This window comes from Neolamprologus brichardi, chromosome 14 (genome assembly GCF_056152115.1).
Source record: "Neolamprologus brichardi isolate AB-2024 chromosome 14, ASM5615211v1, whole genome shotgun sequence".
NCBI classification, from domain to species: domain Eukaryota; kingdom Metazoa; phylum Chordata; class Actinopteri; order Cichliformes; family Cichlidae; genus Neolamprologus; species Neolamprologus brichardi.
Genome location: NC_142117.1, coordinates 12,512,919 through 12,532,715, shown reverse-complemented (window position 1 = coordinate 12,532,715; position 19,797 = coordinate 12,512,919). Strand labels below are relative to the sequence as shown.

The 19,797-nt window shown below is 38.4% G+C and overlaps 2 protein-coding genes across 2 annotated transcripts; one reads left to right on the top strand and one right to left on the bottom strand.

Moving 5' to 3' along the window:
- The first annotated feature begins 265 nt into the window (after positions 1-265).
- Positions 266-14,010, top strand: LOC148098828 (E3 SUMO-protein ligase ZBED1-like). The gene is made up of 4 exons (XM_087851436.1): positions 266-1,104; positions 1,402-1,552; positions 1,659-1,719; positions 13,877-14,010. The coding sequence occupies exons 1-4, from the start codon at positions 266-268 to the stop codon at positions 14,008-14,010; spliced, it is 1,185 nt and encodes a 394-aa protein (XP_087707562.1).
- Positions 14,011-14,107: 97 nt separating this feature from the next.
- Positions 14,108-15,511, bottom strand: LOC148098827 (TOG array regulator of axonemal microtubules protein 2-like; the record flags this gene model as incomplete). Its single annotated transcript, XM_087851435.1, has 6 exons — positions 14,108-14,237; positions 14,354-14,512; positions 14,616-14,857; positions 14,994-15,099; positions 15,185-15,335; positions 15,394-15,511. Coding segments are annotated over 6 exons (906 nt in total), but the record flags the coding sequence as incomplete, so codon positions are not given.
- Between the last annotated feature and the right edge of the window lie 4,286 nt (positions 15,512-19,797).

The window sequence follows — 19,797 nt, the reverse complement described above, 5'->3', positions numbered from 1 at the left end:
TTTAACAAGGCATCATCCAGATATCCCGCTAGCAAAAACGGCCGACACCAAGCAACGCTCACTCGAAAAGCCATTTGCAGTGAAGTTGGCATCCACTTCTCCACGTGCCCAAAAAAACCCCCAGTCTGTCGCAACTTTCATATGTAAAGATATACGTCCGTACAGCGTTGTTGAAAACGATGGCTTCCAAAACCTCCTTAATACGCTAGAACCACGCTATGTTTTACCAACACGCAAACATTTGAGTGAAGTGGTAATCCCAAACATGTATGAAAAAGTGAAACACGATGTTACAGCCTCACTCAAGTCAGCAGAGAGAGTCGCTATAACCTGTGACAGCTGGACATCCAGAGCAACAGATAACTACCTGACTATCACCTCACACCATATCGACCAGGAGTGGAGACTCGTGTCTCATGTCTTACAGACAAGAACCACTGAAGCAAGCCACACAGCAGTTAATTTATCTGAAATTATGTTCAAAGCAATCGAAGAATGGGAGCTTACAAACAAAAATCCAGTCATCGTAACTGACAATGCTGCAAATATGGTGCGAGCTGTGGAAATAACGGGCTGGTTGCACATTGGTTGTTTTGCCCACACACTCAATTTAGCTTCACAAGCAGGACTGAAAGTTCCAGCTGTTGCTCAGCTGCTTGGCCGAGTGAGACGCATAGCATCCTTTTTTCATCGCAGCACTGTTGCAAGTCGCAAGCTCAAAGACAGGCAAAAGATACTGAATCTACCTGCCCATAAGCTGGTGACTGATGGGGTGACCAGATGGAACAGCACGTTCGACATGCTGGAGCACTTCCTAGAGCAACAACCAGCAATCTCTGCAGCTCTACTCTCACCTGAAGTGAGGAGAAGTGACAGTAATCTCTGTAGTCTTACAGAGGCTGACATAACTGGTGGAGAAGATATAGTGAAAGCTTTGAAGCCGCTGAAAGCAGCCACACTGGTTATGTCTGAAGAAAAGTCCCCGACCCTTTCCATCATTGCACCTCTGCATGCACAGCTGCTGGAGAAGATGATCAGTATCTTTCTCGACTCCTCACTGATTAAAGACCTCAAGACTGCTGTATACGACAACTTGAAGTCAAGGTATGTTTATGAATTGTGTGTATATGCCATGAATAAGTGTAACTGTATGGATGCATGTGTTACATGAAAATTCTTACTATAGTGAAAAAATATATATATTATAAAAATGTTAGTTAAGCCCTCTTGTCTAGTAATAGGCCTTTTGATTTTATATCTATCTATCTATAGATGTTTATATATAAATTATGGAAACAAAGTCGTATATTAATGTTTCTGATCTTGCATGAGTGTATGTAACCATGCACATGTATATCCAACATAATAAACTGAGTTAAATGTGCAAAATCTCTTTTCAAGATATGTGGCCCTAAAGGACAAGCTGTACATTGCATCAGCATTAGATCCTCGCTTTAAGGCCCTGCCATTCTTGTCCAAAGAGACCTGTAACAACACATTCTCTCAGTTGGTGTTGGAAGCAGCAGGTTTGGAGAACGTGGACACAGCTATTGTGAGTTACAGAAACAAAAACAAAAAATTATTGGGTTTTTTTGCACTACTCGAGTTAGAATATAAATAGTAATTTCTTTATTAATTAAGTTTTCATTTTTCTACAGCGACAGTCTGATGGTGACACATCTGAGGAAACTGTCCCCGACATCTCTCTTGGTGGTGTTGGTGAAGTGGATTATACCCCTCCAATTAAGAGGTCAAAGGACTCTGCATTAATTTTTCTCCTTGGGCCAGCCTGCTCAACAAAAACATCAGCACCACAAAAACACCAACTCAGAAGGCAAAGGAAGAAGTGAATCGATACAGGGACGTTGAGCCTGTTGCACTTTCTGAGGATCCTTTGATCTGGTGGAGGGACCATGAAAGGGAGTTTTGGCTCTACAAGCAAAGCAGTATCTTTCCATACCTGGGACCAGTGTTCCTTCTGAACGAGTGTTTTCAACTGCTGGTGACACTGTTACCGCACAAAGGAGCTACCTGACTCCACAACATGTAGACCAGCTTCTCTTCTTGCAGAAAAACCTTACAGTCTCAAAGAAGTGAGAGGGTAGTTATAAATAAGGCCTTCCTTACTCCCCATGCTGCTGCCATCCTTGTCCATAGTCTCATTACATCCCGTATTGATTACTGTAATTTCCTCCTATTTGGTCTCCCTAAAAAGTCCCTTCATAAACTCCAACTTCTTCAAAATTCTGCAGCTCGGATCATAACCCGTACTCCGTTAAGTGCTCATATTACCCCAGTTCTTCAGCAGCTTCACTGGTTGCCCATAGAAGCCAGGATAAACTTTAAAATCTTACTTCTCACGTTCAAATGTATCCATAAATCTGCTCCTTCATATTTGTGTGACCTGCTCCATATCACCACTGTTTCCCACCCTCTCAGATTATCATCTGCTACTCATCTTACCGTTCCGTCCTCACACCTTATCACTATGGGGACCAGAGCTTTCAGTCGCTCTGCTCCCCGGCTCTGGAACTCTCTTCCTCCTGCACTAAGAAATATTGACACCCTTTCCGTATTTAAGACACAGCTCAAAACACACCTGTTTAGACTGGCTTATTCGCTTTAATGCTGATTTTATCTGTTGTCACGCTCTGTTTTGTAATTTTAACTTATTTTATGTATTTTATGACTACTGTTCCTTTTATTAATTGTGTTTTTTGTAAGGTGCCCTTGGGTTTCTGAAAGGCTCCCTCAAATAAAATGTATTATTATTATTATTATTAGTATGTTTTCATTTTTTGAAGTATTTTAAAAGGCAGTTTTTTCTGATTTTCTGATTGGTCAGTTTCTGTCAGTTCACTTGTACACGCTGTGTTATCCTGTGTGTCTCCAAAACACAATAGTGGATTTCAGAAAAGCTGTGTGAGACACTAACAGCAAAACTATTTCTCTGAGGGTTTACTGATGTTTACAAAAGATATGTTTTTATTTGCATCCCTGATCCACTTGAAATGTATGTATGAAAATAAATATATACTAATGTTAATTAAAAATTACATTATTGTAACTGCTTTACTATCTGTTCTTAATTTTGAAATTTATATAATTCATTCACAAGGCTTAGAGGGTTCTTTTGACAGTACATATACAAGGTGAATTATCATAATTTTATATATGGTTCATATAATAATATAATAATAATAATATTTCGAAATGATTCAAAATCGAATTGAATCGAATCGAATCAAATCATGGATCAAATCGATTCTAGAAATCAGTGACAATACCCAGTCCTACACGCAGTACCACATATAAACAGAACCACAGCTATAGAGTGAGATTCTTGACAAAAACTAAATGTAGTATTTAGCTGATTTTGAAATAGGAATAAAGTCTAATACTTGGTAAGCACACCTCCTCACCACTCATCCTAAACACAGGTATGCCACAGGGTTGTGTGCTTAGCCCCCTCCTATATTCCCTGTTCACACACAACTGTGTTGCTAAACACGAGTCCAACATCATCATCAAGTTTGCTGATGACACAACCATCATAGGCCTCATCACAGGCAATGATGAGACGGCCTATAGAGAGGAGGTGATGGCGCTGTACGAGTGGTGCCTGGAAAATAACCTGACTCTCAACATCAGCAAAACTAGAGAGATGATAGTGGACTACCGGAAACGACCAGTCAGAGAACACCAGCTCATCCACATCAACGGTGTCAAGGTCGAAAGGGTCAGCAGCTTCAAGTTCCTTGGAGTCAACATCACCAAGGACTTCTCCTGGACCCTTCACACAGACACTGCTATCAGGAAAGCTCGCCAGTGGCTTTACTTCCTGAGGAGGCTGAGGAAGTTTAGCATGAACGCCAACATCACCTCAAATTTTTACAAGTGTGCAATTGAGAGCTTGCTGACGAGCTGCATCACAGTTTGGTACGGAAGCTGCTCTGCCAGCAGCCGTAAAGCACTACAGAGGGTGGTGAAGGCAGCAGAGCACATCACTGGCACGAGGCTTCCTGCCATTCAGGACATTTACCTCCAGCGATGCCTCCGTAAAGCACACAGCAGCATCAAGGACCACAGCCACCCAGCACATCAGCTGTTCTCCTTGTTACCATCTGGCAGACGTTACAGGAGTCTGTCTGCTCGGACTACAAGACTTAAAAACAGTTTTTACCACCAAGCCATACGACACCTCAACCACAACACTTAAACACACACAACACAGCACTCAGAAGCTACCCTGCAGCTTCGCAAGTACTCTGTTTAATCTGCACTGGTCACTTCACTTTATTGTCATTGATATTTAGATTTAAAAGTGCAATACTGTAATTTTCTGCTGCTCATTCCTGTGCAATATCCCATCTGCCCTCCCGTCATATTTCTTTTCAAGATTTTCTTATTTAATCACTAGTGTACATATATTTATAGATACATATATATTTAGTCATCTTTTCTCTTTTACCATGTCTCTCTAATATTTTGCTCCTTACTATTTTTCTATTTTATTTTACTTTATTATATTTTATTATATTTTCTCCTACTGTATCATGCTGCTGAGTGACTGCTGCTCGTCAAACACATTTCATTGCAATGTTGACCCTGTGCTAACTTGCATATGACAAATAAAACTGAAACTGAATAAAACTGAAACTAATATAGTCTAATATAAATATTAATATTTCTTAAACCCCTGGCATTTAACAAAATAACAGAAAAGGAGATGCTTTAACAAGTTAATATAAAATACAACAATGGACGCTTAGATGCTCTCGCTGAGTTCAAATACACATTAACACTTTGAACATTTCTAGGAAATAACAAAAATATATTTTAAATAGCAAATCTCAAAAGTATAAGTGAGGGATGCTTGTTAACTCAAGTTTTACTACCTGGATCCTGGGTTGGCCGCTAACAGTTTCAGGTGAGTTCTTGTCCACAGCAGCAGCATCCTGACCATCCGCTAGAATTTTCGGACACAACTCCACCACTTTCCCCTTTACATTTCCATTGGCTTCCTCAGTGACTCCATATTTTTAAAAAAACAGTCTTGCTGTGAAGAGCTACTCTCCATTTCATAGAGAGACTTTTTCGCAGCTGGGGACTTGGATTCAAGGTGCTAGCTTACTCACAACAGGCCATGTCGCCAGTGTTGCCAACTCCTCAGTAAGGAAAATCGCTATTGGTTGTTCTAAAAGTCGCTAAATGGCGTCATCGCGTAATTTGCATAATTGGTCATACTAATGTAATTGTAGAGTACGTTGTTGGAGAGAGAAATAACATCGTGGAAGAGACATAAAGTGAGTAAACAACGTCCTAAATGCATTTAGAGTTTATTTAGAACTACAAATTAAATTTCTTTTAGCAATTATTGTTTTTTTTTAATGTCACAATTCCAACCCTGCTCCTTTATCTGGGCAAAGATGCCCCGAAATAGGCAGTTTGGACTCATAGGTGTGAACATCTCCTGCCCTGATAGCAGCTGGGGGAGGAGTATCCTCCGCCCGTGAGCGCTTTGGCACGGGCGAGGTGCCCACGGCAGCACCCGCTGCTTGTTGAGAGTAGAAGCAATACGCGCTTTCACGTTAAAAGTCATCATAAATAAGTCTCCAATAACACTAGAAAAAGTCGCCAGATTTGTCGCTAGTTGTTTTTTTTTGTTTTTTGTTTTTTAGAAAAACTCGCTAAGGGGGTGTGTGAAAACTCGCTAAATATAGCGACAAAGTCGCTAAGTTGGCAACACTGCATGTTGCAGCAGATGGCCGCCCCTCCCTGAGCCTGGTTCTTCCTGAGAGTTTTTCCTTCCCATTGTCGCAAAAGTGCTTGCTCATAGGGGGTCATATGATTGTTGGGTTTTCTCTGTATCTAATGTACAATATAAAGCGCCTTGAGGCGACTTTTGATGCGATTTAAATAAAATTGAATTGAATTGAATATAAAAATATTACCTGATGAAACTTCAGTAAACTTGCTCTGGCCTGCTACATTCTCATTCTCTTACGATTGGACATTTATATATCTCAGTTTCTTCTAACACAAGATCCGTTTAAAAATGGAGAACAGGCTTCTTTTTTAAAACCAGTTTAAGATTTAATTGACCCTGTGCACGAGAAAATGCTAACTTCCTGGTTTGAGACCGGATGTGGGGTTGTACATTTCCGGTAGCTTTACTTTGCGGTCAATCGCTACTGCGAAGATATACTCCAAAATTGATGTCCACAACTCGAAAACGGAACGATCGCGTTAAGTTACAAAGAGGAGAAGGTGGGAACACTCACCACTGTTGTGTCATAAAAATCTAATGATCAATTTTGACGTTTAAAGAGTTTAGATCGATCAGTTTTTTACATCACTAAACACAAGCAGAACTGCATTACTGCAGCAGAAGACACATCGTCCACATTCAGAAGCACATCTCTGTACAGTGACTGTTCTTATGATTTAAACAGGCAAATGTTCAGCATTCAAACTACAGGTGAACAATAGTCAAACCAGATGTTTCCCCTGTTATGTCGATATCAGCTAGTCAAGTACACACCTACACAGCATGTTAACAAACCGTGAAAAAAAGCCACACAAAAAATTTATGATTGCTGGTAACGGTTTCTATACATTAGTATTTACGAAGGGTATGTTGTGACTTACCTTCAAAATTACAGCGGTCCCTCGCTACAACGCGGTTCACCTTTCACCTCGCTGTTTCGCAGATTTTTCAGTGCAAGTTTGCATGCTTTTTTACGTCCTGCGTCCTGATCGCTGCAGACGATCTCCTCCGTCTCTCCTGTACAGTACAGAATCGCTGCATCTATCGCTAGCAGTGTGACTCTGAAGTGCAGTGCTGTATGTCCACGATGTCCACGAAACGTTTTGCACCGTCAAAAAATAAAATTGGCTACTTGATTTCACCTATCGCTGGTTATTTTTAGAACATAACACCCGCGATAAACGAGGGACAGCTGAGAAATATAACATTTAAATCCATTTTCTCTTTTCCCCTGAGGCGTGGGGGAAAAATATCAACAAGTTGATGAACATCATTTACAGATATATTGGGTAAATGCCCGAGACATCTATAGAAATGTACATCGCCGCTTTATTTATTTATTTGCTTAACTTGTTTTGGACCGTAAACAGGGCGCGAATAGGACACCGGAAACAAAGCTCCCCACAGGAGTTTCCGCACCGGAAGTAGCATATGCTAACGTGCACATAGTCAATTTGTTCAGCGGAGATGCTTGTCTTTTTTTTTTTTTTTTTTTTTAAACTTTATTTAACAAACAATGAGTATACAACATACGAACAGATGAAGTATACAAAACAACAGAACATGAACACAAAAAGCCAGGGGTAAAAGAAAAAGGTAACAATTATAAGAATACACGCAAAAATTCACATACATATATTGTTTTGAGAGCCTTTTTGTTGGTGGAGTCTGATATTGATTGAATGTACATTTCCACATCCTTAAAAAAATGACAGAAATATGGTGTTTTGTTAGTAAACTTACATTTATGGATAAAAAATTTAGCTAAAAGTATTAACAAATTTATCATAAAAAAACATTTATCATACTTCTTGGGGAACTTAAAGAAACAGAATAAAACATTTTCCCATCGTAAAGAAAACTCCCTTAAAATATGGACAATAACAAACCTGCTAAATTCCTTCCAGAATCTCTGTGTAAAAGAACAGTACCAAAAAAGATGTGTCACAGTTTCTGGATGATCCCCACAGAAAGTACAATTAGTATTTATGTCCCTTTTAAATTTTACCATGTAGTGACTGGCTGGATAACATTTATGTAGAATTTTAAATGAGACTTCTTTCACCTTATTTACAATCAAATATTTATGGGGGATCATCCAGACTGTCTTCCACTTGATATCTGGAACATATCGGTTCCAATAAGATATTATATATGGGAGAGAGACGATATCTTCTTGGAATAAACTACGTATTCTCTTATTGCTGTTACCAAGTTCCTGTGAAAAGCAGATTTTTCCTATTGGTGACTCAGCTGGATCAGGGAGAGTGACTGAGGTAGATATTGAGCTGTCAGTGTTTTTATATAACATTAAAGTCCCTGAGGGTATGGAACCAAGCACCATTAAGAATTCCTGAACACTGATTGGAAAATTATATAGTGCAATAAAGTCGTTGTAAGTAAGTAGTTGTCCCTCTTTATTAACCAGCTGAGCCACCAATAAGATTCCATTTTGGACCCAAGTTTCCAGGAAAAGTGATTTATTTTTATATAAAATATCTCTGTTGTTCCAGATAAGGTATTTGTGAGGTGAGAAGTTGTGTTTATAAATGAGGGTCCACGCTAAGAGGACCTGCTTATGGAAGGATGAAAGCTTTACAGGAAGTTTCTCAACATTGTAATTACAATTTAAAATAAAATTAAAGCCACTAAAACGAGAGAAAATATGATATGGTATAAAGTGTTTTTCTTTTTGCAGCATTTTTCTTTTTGCAAGTGCTTTCTGAAGTTGCAGTCCGTTTGGCCTCTCAGGGCCACCGTAAATGTCCCCAAACCTTACGATGTAACTACAGCCCAGGCGATGCATTAATGACTAACCCTTATATTGTTGATGGATTATCTCAGTTGTTCTCCTGACAGAAGTTTGGTCCTTTTACAGCATCCTGCCATGTGATTGCACGTGACTTGTCCTTATCCGGGATATTGGGAACCCTCACGTTAACTTTGATTGAGTGGAAAAAAGTTAGCGTTCATCCTTCAGCTTCACTATGTAATTCAGTATGCTGAATCTTAGCATTGAATGTCCAGGATATTCTAATCAGTACAATTTAGGCATTCACTCCACCTACAGTATCTACACCTGTGTGGCAAATGTGTGGTAAAGATATAGATAATGAAATGTAATTATTATTAAATGCCGTGCCCTGAGTCCCCTTAGCCAATTATGCACATCACATCTGCTTCAGGTAAGTAAATATGTCATTTAATTATTTGCACAGTAAATAAATATGTAATATGCACAAAAAACACTCACTTATCCACCAACCAGTCGAGGCAGATGGCCGCACTCCTGGAGCCTGGTTCTGCCAGGGAGTTTTTCCTCTCCACGGTCGCTCATAGGAATCAATTGGATACAATAACTGCGTTGCTTTTTGGTCCGTCACATTGACCAAAAAACAACATGTTCTTAATAGAGTGGCAAGGGAGTGTTTTACATTTTCCATCTGTGAACCGTAGCTTCTACCACTCATTTAATGATTTGGAACTAATTTGGCACAAAATAAAGAAAACCCGTCTCTCTTGTTTGTTTATTGCCCACTTTGCGCCTGAAAGAGGAAAAGTTCAGCTGAGCTGAACAGGTGATGGAGAAACAGGTTTACCTTTTAGGTCATATGAATGAGTTGAAGGGAAGTTATGAACTGTTTCTGAGAGACAAATCACACCAGGATCCTTCTCTACGTAGCTGACAGCTGGTAACACAGGCGAGTCTAAGTCATTTAAAATACTTAGCTTTTAATAAATAATTATCTGAATCTTGCAACCTAAGTGGTTATCTGATGTAAAATGTATAGAAATAATACATATATACCAAATACATTTTTCAAAGTGAATTAATAATCCATCAATAAATACGTCAAATCGAAAATGAATTTTACAAAAAAAAAGAATTCAAGTCTCAATAAAAACCTGAATTCCAAACCTATTTTCAAATTACAAATTAGAAATAGTGCAACTCCACTTTTTTATGATACTGATATCTTAAATTTGTATATCTGCCAATACTGATATGAATCTAGTCTATTTTATAATCAATAAAACTGTTTTTTTAATATCTTGCTGCATTTTTATACTAATTTTTTAAAAGAAAACAACCCAAACACTAAAGTTATTCTATTGTACTTGAATGCAAAAAATACACTGCACCCAAACATATATGCCAACCCTCTTGATTTTTCCAGGAGAATCCTGAATTCCAGTACGCTCCCGAAAATCTACAAAACTTTTTCAACACAAGTATGAAAAACAGTGTTTTTCATAGTGTTTAAAAAAAAAAGCATGAAACTAAATAAAATGAAAATGGTCCTGCCCCAGAAAGTGCTATAAAAATGTTATGCCTCTACTCCATAGCGTTGTTCTGAGGCAACTAAAAACACATTTTCATGCCTCACACACTGGCCCTTCAAAAAAAAAAAAAACTTCTTTTTTTTTTTCTTCAAATAATGGTACCAGGCACATCTCTTTCCAATAAAATGATGGGGGGGAGGTGGTGTGACTTTCATTTGGGGGAGGGGAGACTTCGTTCTGTAAGCTGCATTACACGAGAGACATCTCCGTCACTATTTTACATGTTTATAGTGAAATAAATGTATATAAAAATACTTGCATGTGCATGAATATGTTAAGAAGTATATTTGATTGTTTGTTCTACTTTTTAAAATTTATTTATACAGTAAAACTGTTAATTTTCATTCATGCCTCAAGGCAACACTGTGCAGTTAGCTTAATTTTTTTCCGGCAATATAATGCATTAGCATATGTGTCTAGAGATGTTTGTGTGCATTAATATGATCATAGTTTTTTACTTAACAATCTGCTGATAATTACATGACATGGATGTAAAAAGCCTTTATGGAAGGAACCCAAGGGAATGTGCAGTTGGGGTTTAACCCTTTAGATCCCAGTATCTTTACATAACCGCACAGGTTTTTTAACAGAAAAAACCCGAAAAACTTAAATATTTTCCATAAAATACATTTCAAAAAATATTTGATTGTTATTAGAATTAGGTTTTTAGATGGGTCAAAGATTGGCACCAACATTCATTTTGATCCATCATTATTTTTTTGCATGGGCAAATAAAAAAAGAAAACCCTCACATTCGTGTCCCTAAAGCCCCAAAACGGTCCGTCCCCAAAAAGTGCTATAAAAATGTTATATATTAATATTTTTTTCCACTTTAAATGAGTCAGTCTTTTAAAACTACTTCTGCCTAAAATATTCATATCAATTTTTAATTATATTTTCTGGAGGTTAACCCTTTAGATCCCAGTATCTTTACATAACTGCACAGGTTTTTTAACAGAAAAAAACGAAAAACTTAAATATTTTCCATAAAATAGATTTAACAAAATATTTGATTGTTATTATAATTAGGTCTTTAGATGGGTCAAAGATTGGCACTAACATTAATTTTGATCCATCTTTTTTCTTTTTTACAGGGGCAAATAAAAAAACAACAACTCACACTCATGTCCCTAAGCCCCAAAACAGTCCCTCTCCAAAAAGTGCTATAAAAATGTTATATATTATTATTGTTTTCCATTTTAAATGAGTCAGTCTTTTAAAACTACTTCTGCCTAAAATATTCATATCAATTTTTAATTATATTTCGTGGGGGTTAACCCTTTAGATTCCAGTATCTTTACATAAACGCACAGGTTTTTTAACAGAAAAAAAACGAAAAACTTAAATATTTTCCATAAAATAGATTTAACAAAATATTTGATTATTATTATAATTAGGCCTTTAGATGGGTCAAAGATTGGCACCAACATTCATTTTCATTTATCATTATTCCTTTTGCAGGGGCAATGTAAAAAAAAAAAGAAACCTCACACTCGTGTCCCTAATGCCCCGAAACGGTCCCGCCCCCAAAAAGTGCTAAAAAAAAATGTTATATATTAATATTTTTTCCACTTTAAATGAGTCAGTCTTGTGTTTTTAACATGTTTTAATGCTTAATATCTTGTTCTATTTAATCTCAACAAGCCCCTAAAAACAGTCAGTGATCACTGTCTGTCTCCTCGGTTTTTATTACTGCATTTTAAAACTCAGTCAGTTTTTTGGGGGAATGTCCCCAAACATTACGATGTAACTACAGCCCAGGCGATGCATTAATGACTAACCCTTATATTGTGGATGGATTATCTCAGTTGTTCTCCTGACAGAAGTTTGGTCCTTTTACAGCATCCGGCCATGTGATTACACGTGACTTGTCCTTAACCGGGATATTGGGAACCCTCACGTTAACTTTGATTGAGTGGAAAAAAGTTAACGTTCATCCTTCAGCTTCACTATGTAATTCAGTATGCTGAATCTTAGCATTGAATGTCCAGGATATTCTAATCAGTACAATTTAGGCATTCACTCCACCTACAGTATCTACACCTGTGTGGCAAATGTGTGGTAAAGATATAGATAATGAAATGTAATTATTAATAAATGCCATGCCCTGAGTCCCCATAGCCAATTATGCTAAGTTTAGCTAGTAAACTAGTTTGCTAGTGTAGCTGTTGAAATGAATTTTGATGGTACAGATATAATAGGATTTACATTATTGACATTTTACTACATATACACACCATTATTTGAAAACAAAAGAATCCTCAGTTGTGAAATGTAACTCAGTTGTCTCAAATATTACATTTCAGTTAAAATTCAAAGTATATATATATTTCTGTTTCATATCATTTATAACTTGTGACTGTCTAACAGACAATTATTAGTATACAATGAGCACTGGCTGAAAGCTTTAGTTATATTTAAGGGCAATATCCCAAAAATAAACTAAAAAGATTTGATCCTTGTACGTTTCACATACAATGGAAGTCAAACTGATGCAGGAAATATTATTTTATTGGACAGAAAACTGGGCAATATAATTTACTTATAATGTGAAGATATCAGAGCATTAAACAGGCTGTTTGGGTAAGAGGCTCTAACAGGAGAGAGATGATGCAGAAACATGACATTCTTATAAAATACCGACACTTTATAAATAATAATAATAACTTTATTTGTAAAGCGCTTTCAAACAAAGTGCTGTACAACTAAAATAAAAAAATAAAAGCGATACATAGCAATACAGGTAAAAGACACAGTACAAGTTAAAAACAGTAAAAATTTAAAAACTAAAAGATGTAAGATAGGGTGAACCAATGTGTCTTCAGCTTAGTTTTAAAAACCTCCACAGAGCATGCCTGCCTAATATCTTGAGGGAGGGTGTTCCACAGAAACAGGGCACGTAAAGAAAAAGCACGCTCTCCAATAGTCTTTTTTCTGGCTCTAGGAACCTTTAGAAGGTCAGAGTCCTGAGACCTGAGAGCACGGGATGGAACGTATAGATGTAAAAGGTCGGAGAGGTATGAAGGTGCCAGTCCGTTTAAAGCCTTGTAGGTGAGCAGCAGGACCTTTAAAATCTGCTCAAACCTGACAAGGTAGCCAATGAAGAGAGTTCAGTACAGGGCTAATGTGCTCAAATTTCACAGTTCTTGTTAAAATGCGAGCAGCTGCATTTTGCACCATCTGTAGACCTCTAAAACTTTTCTTTGGTAGCCCAGAAAGAAGAGCATTACAATAATCAATACGTGAGGATACAAATGCATGGACAAGAACCTCTGCAGTGTCACTTGACAAAACTTGTCTGATTCTGGCTATGTTCCTCAAATGATAAAAGGCGGTCTTTGTTATCTCTTTTACATGAGACTCGAAAGAGAGCACCATGTTGAACCACACATGGTGTGTACAACTTTGCACAGGTCTTTGAACCTTTGATTTAAATGAGCCGCATACTTTTCCCATTTAAAACCTTCACAATCCCACTGTGATGAAAACATTTTAACTAAATATATTCTGGATAAATCAAAGCATTATCAAAGTCGTCCTTGGTTCCTTTTCTTTTTCCTTCTTTCCCTGTCAGATCCTGTCCTGCAGGGTAAACATAAGTGAGTGGTTTCCTGTACGCAGCTGTTATAGTTTGTGTTGGAGATACTTGTGCAAATGCACAAAAAAACCCCACATTTCTAGAAACTGTTTTAAATGTTTTTAGCACTCCCTCAACTACAGAGAACATGTGTCTATTCTCCCCCTGTTCTCTCCACCTCTCAGCTGCTGCTGGCTCCCTTTTCTCCTCCTCTTCTTCACACACTGCTGAATCTGTCCTGGTGTTTCATCAGGGATGGAGAGCCTCTGTCCCGTCTCCTCTCACCATCTCAGTCTCTCCTTACTCTGGACACTTGTAGAAGGAAATCAACCATGGTAGTTAACTGCAAAAGCAGCAGAAGTTTCCTTCTAAATTTGAAGGCTGCTCATGTGTGCTGTGCGGCTTACCTGTGTCTGTTATTTCTGAAATACATCTCTGAGTCTTCTTTCCACCTCACAGCGGGATTTATCCGAGACGCTTTCTTCCCACATCTTTCTGAAGTTGCTCTGTTTGACCAGGTCTTTTAGGATGGCCTTTCCATGAGCTCTGCAGAGAGAAGGATTTTTAATCAGCACTTTAGTTTCTAAGTAAATGCAGAGAATTTATCAAAAGAAAGTCAAAATAGAAATATCAGCCTATAATTGTTAAAAGTTCACACTGACCTGACTTCAGAGGAGGCATCCTGACACAGTTCACTGACAGCCAACAGGAAGCATTTGGTGAAAATCTGTCCTGCAGACAGAACTTTCTCCGCTTCCATGAATTTACTGATTATGAGGAGCGTCAGTGCAGCACCAGCTCTCACGAGAACGCTCTTATGTCTGAGGAAGGAAACACAGACAAATCCACTCAGTGTGTTTGATTTTCACCTGATCTGATTGTGATGCTGGGGGTCACAGATACTCTTCACAGGTGTGAACTTACTTCAAACCGTCAGTCACCAGGCTGTTTAGAAAGCGTTTCGGGCTGCAACCGTGAACCAGAGCTGTCAGAGCTTCCTTGGCATGCTGCTGAATGAACACATTGGTATTTGCCCTTGCAAACACCTCCAGTAAACTCTTACAGGTCCATTCAGCTTCTTTGTCCATCCTCTCTCTGAGGTGTACACACAAATATATTACAGTGTCCAGTGCCGCACAGGACACACAAGGGAGATTGTTTTTAATCTAAAGAATCAGAGGAAAATTTCAGCAGTTAGAAATCAAACCTGTTACAAAACTGCATGAGACAGGGCACGCTTGCAAACATGGACAGAAGAGGGTGGCAAAAACACAGATGTAGAGAGAAAAACAGCTGGTATACCGCTTTTGTCACCCCCAAGCAAACTGTACGGAGGTTTAACTCCAACTCCTCTTGGTGATGTCGCGCCAGGGTGTGGATGTATTGCAGCCCCTCTATCTTTTTCTGCCTGTAGGAAGATCAAATAGTTTTAAAACTCATATCCTCACATTAAATTGAAAATAATTAATGATAATAGTAGAAAATCATTTTACCAGTCGTCCTGACTCAGCAGGCTGAGGCTCAGACAGAGAGTCTCTGAAGGATTCGAGACTGGCTGTAGCTCCTCCCCTAACTTTTTTTCAGTTGAACGGAGGTACCCCACGATAAGCCCTTTAAAGTCCACCTCTGGAGGGTGGTCTAACAACCCTTCGAGGTTTCCTTTGTTCTGGAGCTGGAGTTTGAGGAGGAGCTGGAGCTACAGCCCCTGCTCGAACTCCAGCTCCTCCTCCAGTTTGAGGCGCTGGAACTCGAGGGGGGGCCGGAACTGGAGCTCCAGGAGCTGGAGCTTGGGAAGGAAGAAGCCGCCGCCGAGCTGCAAGGGTTGAGAATTAACAAGACAAAAGTGCACTTTAAAGGGGAGAGCAAACCATGTATGTCTATAAGTGTGTTTATTAAATTAAAATACAACTTTTCAATTCAACATAATCAATCTTAATTAACCATTTACCAAAATTTGTATTCAAATAAAACCAAATCACAGGCTGGATAAAAAGTGAAGCTGAAATGTCAAATTTTTCACCTCTATAGATATTTTACCATGGCAACACCTTAACACTCAATGTGTTTTAGCAATGTGTAAACTCTGGTTGGACGGTTTATCTGTCACACAACAGCTGATTGTCATGTTTCCAACAGCCACCCTGGATTCCAAGTGACCATTGAAAATCCGGTCAAGGATCCGATTTTCTAAGTCCTCTACAGGTCGAAGAATCTCATCAATTCGGGAAAGAGTGTCTGTCCTTCTCTCCATCTTTTCTATGTCCTCTGTATATCTCAGATATATCAGATTAAAAGAAAAAAAGCTGAGTTGACTTGAAATGTTTAAAAATTATTTTACAAAAATAGATTCACAATTTTACTGTGATAAACTAAACGACATTACACCATCACACATCTAATCCTAGAAGGTTTGTTTTTTAAATGACCAAAGTATTTTAACTTTATGCCATCACTAGTGACGTCTGATTTTGCGCATGCAGACCGCTTTGAGCGTTCACACTAGAGCGCGTTTGCTGTCACATTTTATTTGTAGTGCGAACAAGCAGACAAAAAAGTCAGATTTGATGCGCTTTCACCTGTAGTGATGGGATTTCCGGCTCTTTTTAGAGATCCGGCTCTTTCGGTTCGGCTCACTAAAAAGAGCCGGCTCTTCAGGTTGTTTTGTTGCTTTAATTTATTTATTATTAACAATAATATAAAATTATGCACAAAAGGACTTACTAACGTAAAAAAAAAGTGGTTTTATTTATATATGTTTATATATATAAATATATGCGGTGGCTCCTAGAGACAAAACACGTACAAACTCCAAAACACATTTCTAGCATGAACTGAACTTCCAAAGCAGAGCTACTAGATCACTTAAATTACACAATTGAAAGCATGTGTGTATTGTTTGTGTATTTATACACAGGCACTCATATATATTCAAATTATTTTAAAAAAAAGTTCATTTTCCTGTTACTACCACACACCAAATCCGGTCGTTGGTACTTGCTGGCTTGTGTAGCCACTAGGTAACAAAAGCTCAACATTGCGCCCAGCATCCTGGAGCACTTCTGTTGTCTTTTGTACGTGTTTTGAGTTTTTACGTGCGTCGGAGTTTGTACATGTTTTTTACATGCGTCGGAGTTTGTACATGTTTTTACGTGCTTCGGAGTTTGTACGTGCTTTGTCTCTAGGGGCCACCGTAAATATACTTTTATTTATTCACTTCACATAAAATGTAATAAATAAATCATATAATACAAAAATCAACTATTCACATTTCAAATTTTAACTATTTAAATTTTCAGCTTTTTCCTTTTACAAATTTAAGGTGAAACAACACAAAACACTGCAAACCACAACACAATTAAATATAAATTAAAATATGAAAACAAAAAGAAGATGCATATTCTCTGTCATATGGGCCTGCATGAATAAACTTTCTGAATCCTTTATCATCTGCAACCGAAAATAGTTGTGGATGATTACTATACCTTTCTAATGTGACGTTGTTGTCCCTGGCTCTCTTTCTCACTCTCTCCCTCCGGCCAGTGTTGCCAACTCCTCAGTAAGGAAAATCGCTATTGGCTGTCCTAAAAGTCGCTAGAAGTCGCTAAATGACGTCATCACCTAATTTGCATAATTGGTCATGCTAATGTAATTGTAATCTATGTTGTTGGAGAGAGAAATAACATCGTGGAAGAGACATAAAGTGAGTAAAAAACGTCCTAAATGCATTTATAATTTATTTAGAACTACAAATTTAATTTCTTTTAGCAATTATTGTTTTTTTAATGTCACAATTCCAACCCTGCTCCTTTACCCGGGCTTGGACCGGCAAAAGTGACCCGAAATAGGCACTCTGGTGGAGTTACTTTGTGTGTGTGTGTTTATAAGTAGTTTTAAACCTTGTGATCCACAAAACAGCATAAGAGTAAAAGAATAAAAGAAGAACTGACTGCGTTACAGCACCCGCTGCTTGTTGAGAGTAAAAGCGATATGCGCTTTCACGTCTTTTTTTTAGCGACTTTTTTTCTACAAAAAGTCGCTAAAAAAAATACTGAAAACTCGCTAAATATACCGACAAAGTCGCTAAGTTGGCAACACTGCCTCTGGCTCTGTTCCTGTGCTACTGAGTGTAACTACCGCCCCTCCCTCCTCTGCCCAGCGTCAAGCTTGCGTGCGGAGTGAAGCGAAAAAAAGTGCGAGAGACGGGCTGAGGGAAAGAAAAAAAAAAAAAAACCCAGGTGACGGCTCGCGATAAGGAGCCGGCTCGCGCCGTTCACGTCAAAGAGCCGACTTTAAGAGCCATTTCGTTCGCGAACGACCCATCACTATTCACCTGCAGTGTGAACGTAGCCTAAGAATTCAAATAACTTACACAGGTAGACAGACACACAGCGTATATGATGGTAGATTGCAACATGGACACAGAGAAACACAGGGCTTAAATACACAGAGGAGCAATCAGCGAATGGGAAACACAGCTGGGGCAAATCAGGCCTAATGAGACAGGGGAAGCAATACCAGACACATTAACATAAGACATGGACCTTCAAAGTAAAACAGGAAACATAACAGAGACGCAGACTTGACACAGGGATACAGCAGACGGGAGACAGCAACTATGGATCACAGACAGAAAACCAGAACACTAAAACTCTAACAAAACCCACACAGAGAACCTAAGCTAAGAATAATCCTATGACCTATAAGGCAAAGCTAGAATATAATGAAATAAACAAAATCAAAGAACCAAAAACACGAAACACTGGGTCGACGACCCTGGCAGCCTAACACTTGTACCCAGAATGGTGCACACAGGCTACAGAAGTTAAACACAACTAACACTCTGTTTTCATCATTAACACACTACCACTCAAAATTGAAAACACATGTTGCAACCTCTTCTTCTGCTTTTTGCTAGATTGAATACAGCTTCATCCATGAAGATGTATTCATGAGGCCATTGAGTCAAGCTCAAAGATTCTCTTTACACAACAAACAAATTTTAGTTCTGTAAATGAAATAGTATAATGTATACATGTGCTATGTATACAAGTATACTTATAACTAAATGGTATTTTGTTTAGAATTGAAGGAAGGCCACATGAGGGTGCTCACAACACCAGGAGACACTTATTGTGGATTTGGTCCATCAGAATAAAGCAATTTGACTGCGTGAAATGCAGCAAGGGAATGTAGAAGACAACATAAATGTTGAATCTAGCAAAAAGGAGAAGAAAAGGTCGCAATGTCGTAGGTCAACGTGCCATTACTGAACTGCCTGGCCAGCGTGGTGGAACTGTAACTATCTGTGCTGCCATCAGCAGCTATGGGGTTCTCCACAGTCATGTTACTGTTGGGCCGTACAACAATAAACTTGTAGTAACATTCCTAGACGGTCTACGGGATGCTTTGCTTGATTAGAGAGATTGTGAGCAGGCAGAGCATCCCATATCATTTGGGTCAATGTGAGCTTTCACCGAGGTCCAAGAATATGCAATTGGTTTCACAATGAGCAGCATTTTATAAATGTGTTTCTTCCACCGTACTCTCCCTTTTTGAACCCTATTGAGGAGTTTTTCTCAGCATGGAGATGGAAAGTATACGACCGAAACCCTTACACACAGGAAAATCTACTTCAAGCATTGAATGGAGCTTGTGGTGAGACAGGAGTGGAATCTTGCCAGAGCTGGATTCGGCATGCTAAAGGATTCTTTCCTCGTTGCCTTGCAAGGGAGACCATAGCATGTAATGTGGATGAAGTCCTGTGGCCTGACCCAGCACAGAGGCGTAATGCTGAGACAGGATAAATTATCTGAATATGCTGTAAAAATATATAATTTTTTAATGTACATATAACTTTTTTTTTTTACTGCAGTTCTTTTTGCACATTAGCTGGTTTTGTGTGGCTTTTGAAAGTAGTGGTTGATTTCGAGTAAAGTTCAAATAGTTTTGGGTCAAACGTTTGGTTTTGCAAGACAAGTTAAAGGTTATGTAAGTGTAACTTGAATTTTACACTTTGTGTTTAGTGTTTTGACACAAAGACATGAGATTTTAGGAAATGTGTTTTAGCAATTCAGAAAAACTGTAATGACAAGTACATTCCTGTCAG

Excerpts from the sequence above, each read along its gene's own strand:
- LOC148098828 (XM_087851436.1), top strand. The coding sequence starts at position 266 with ATGTATGAAAAAGTGAAACACGATGTTACAGCCTCACTCAAGTCAGCA. Across the intron at positions 1,105-1,401 it reads TACGACAACTTGAAGTCAAG|ATATGTGGCCCTAAAGGACA; the intron begins GTATGTTTATGA and ends TCTCTTTTCAAG. Across the intron at positions 1,720-13,876 it reads CATCTCTCTTGGTGGTGTTG|CTGCTGCTGGCTCCCTTTTC; the intron begins GTGAAGTGGATT and ends TCCACCTCTCAG.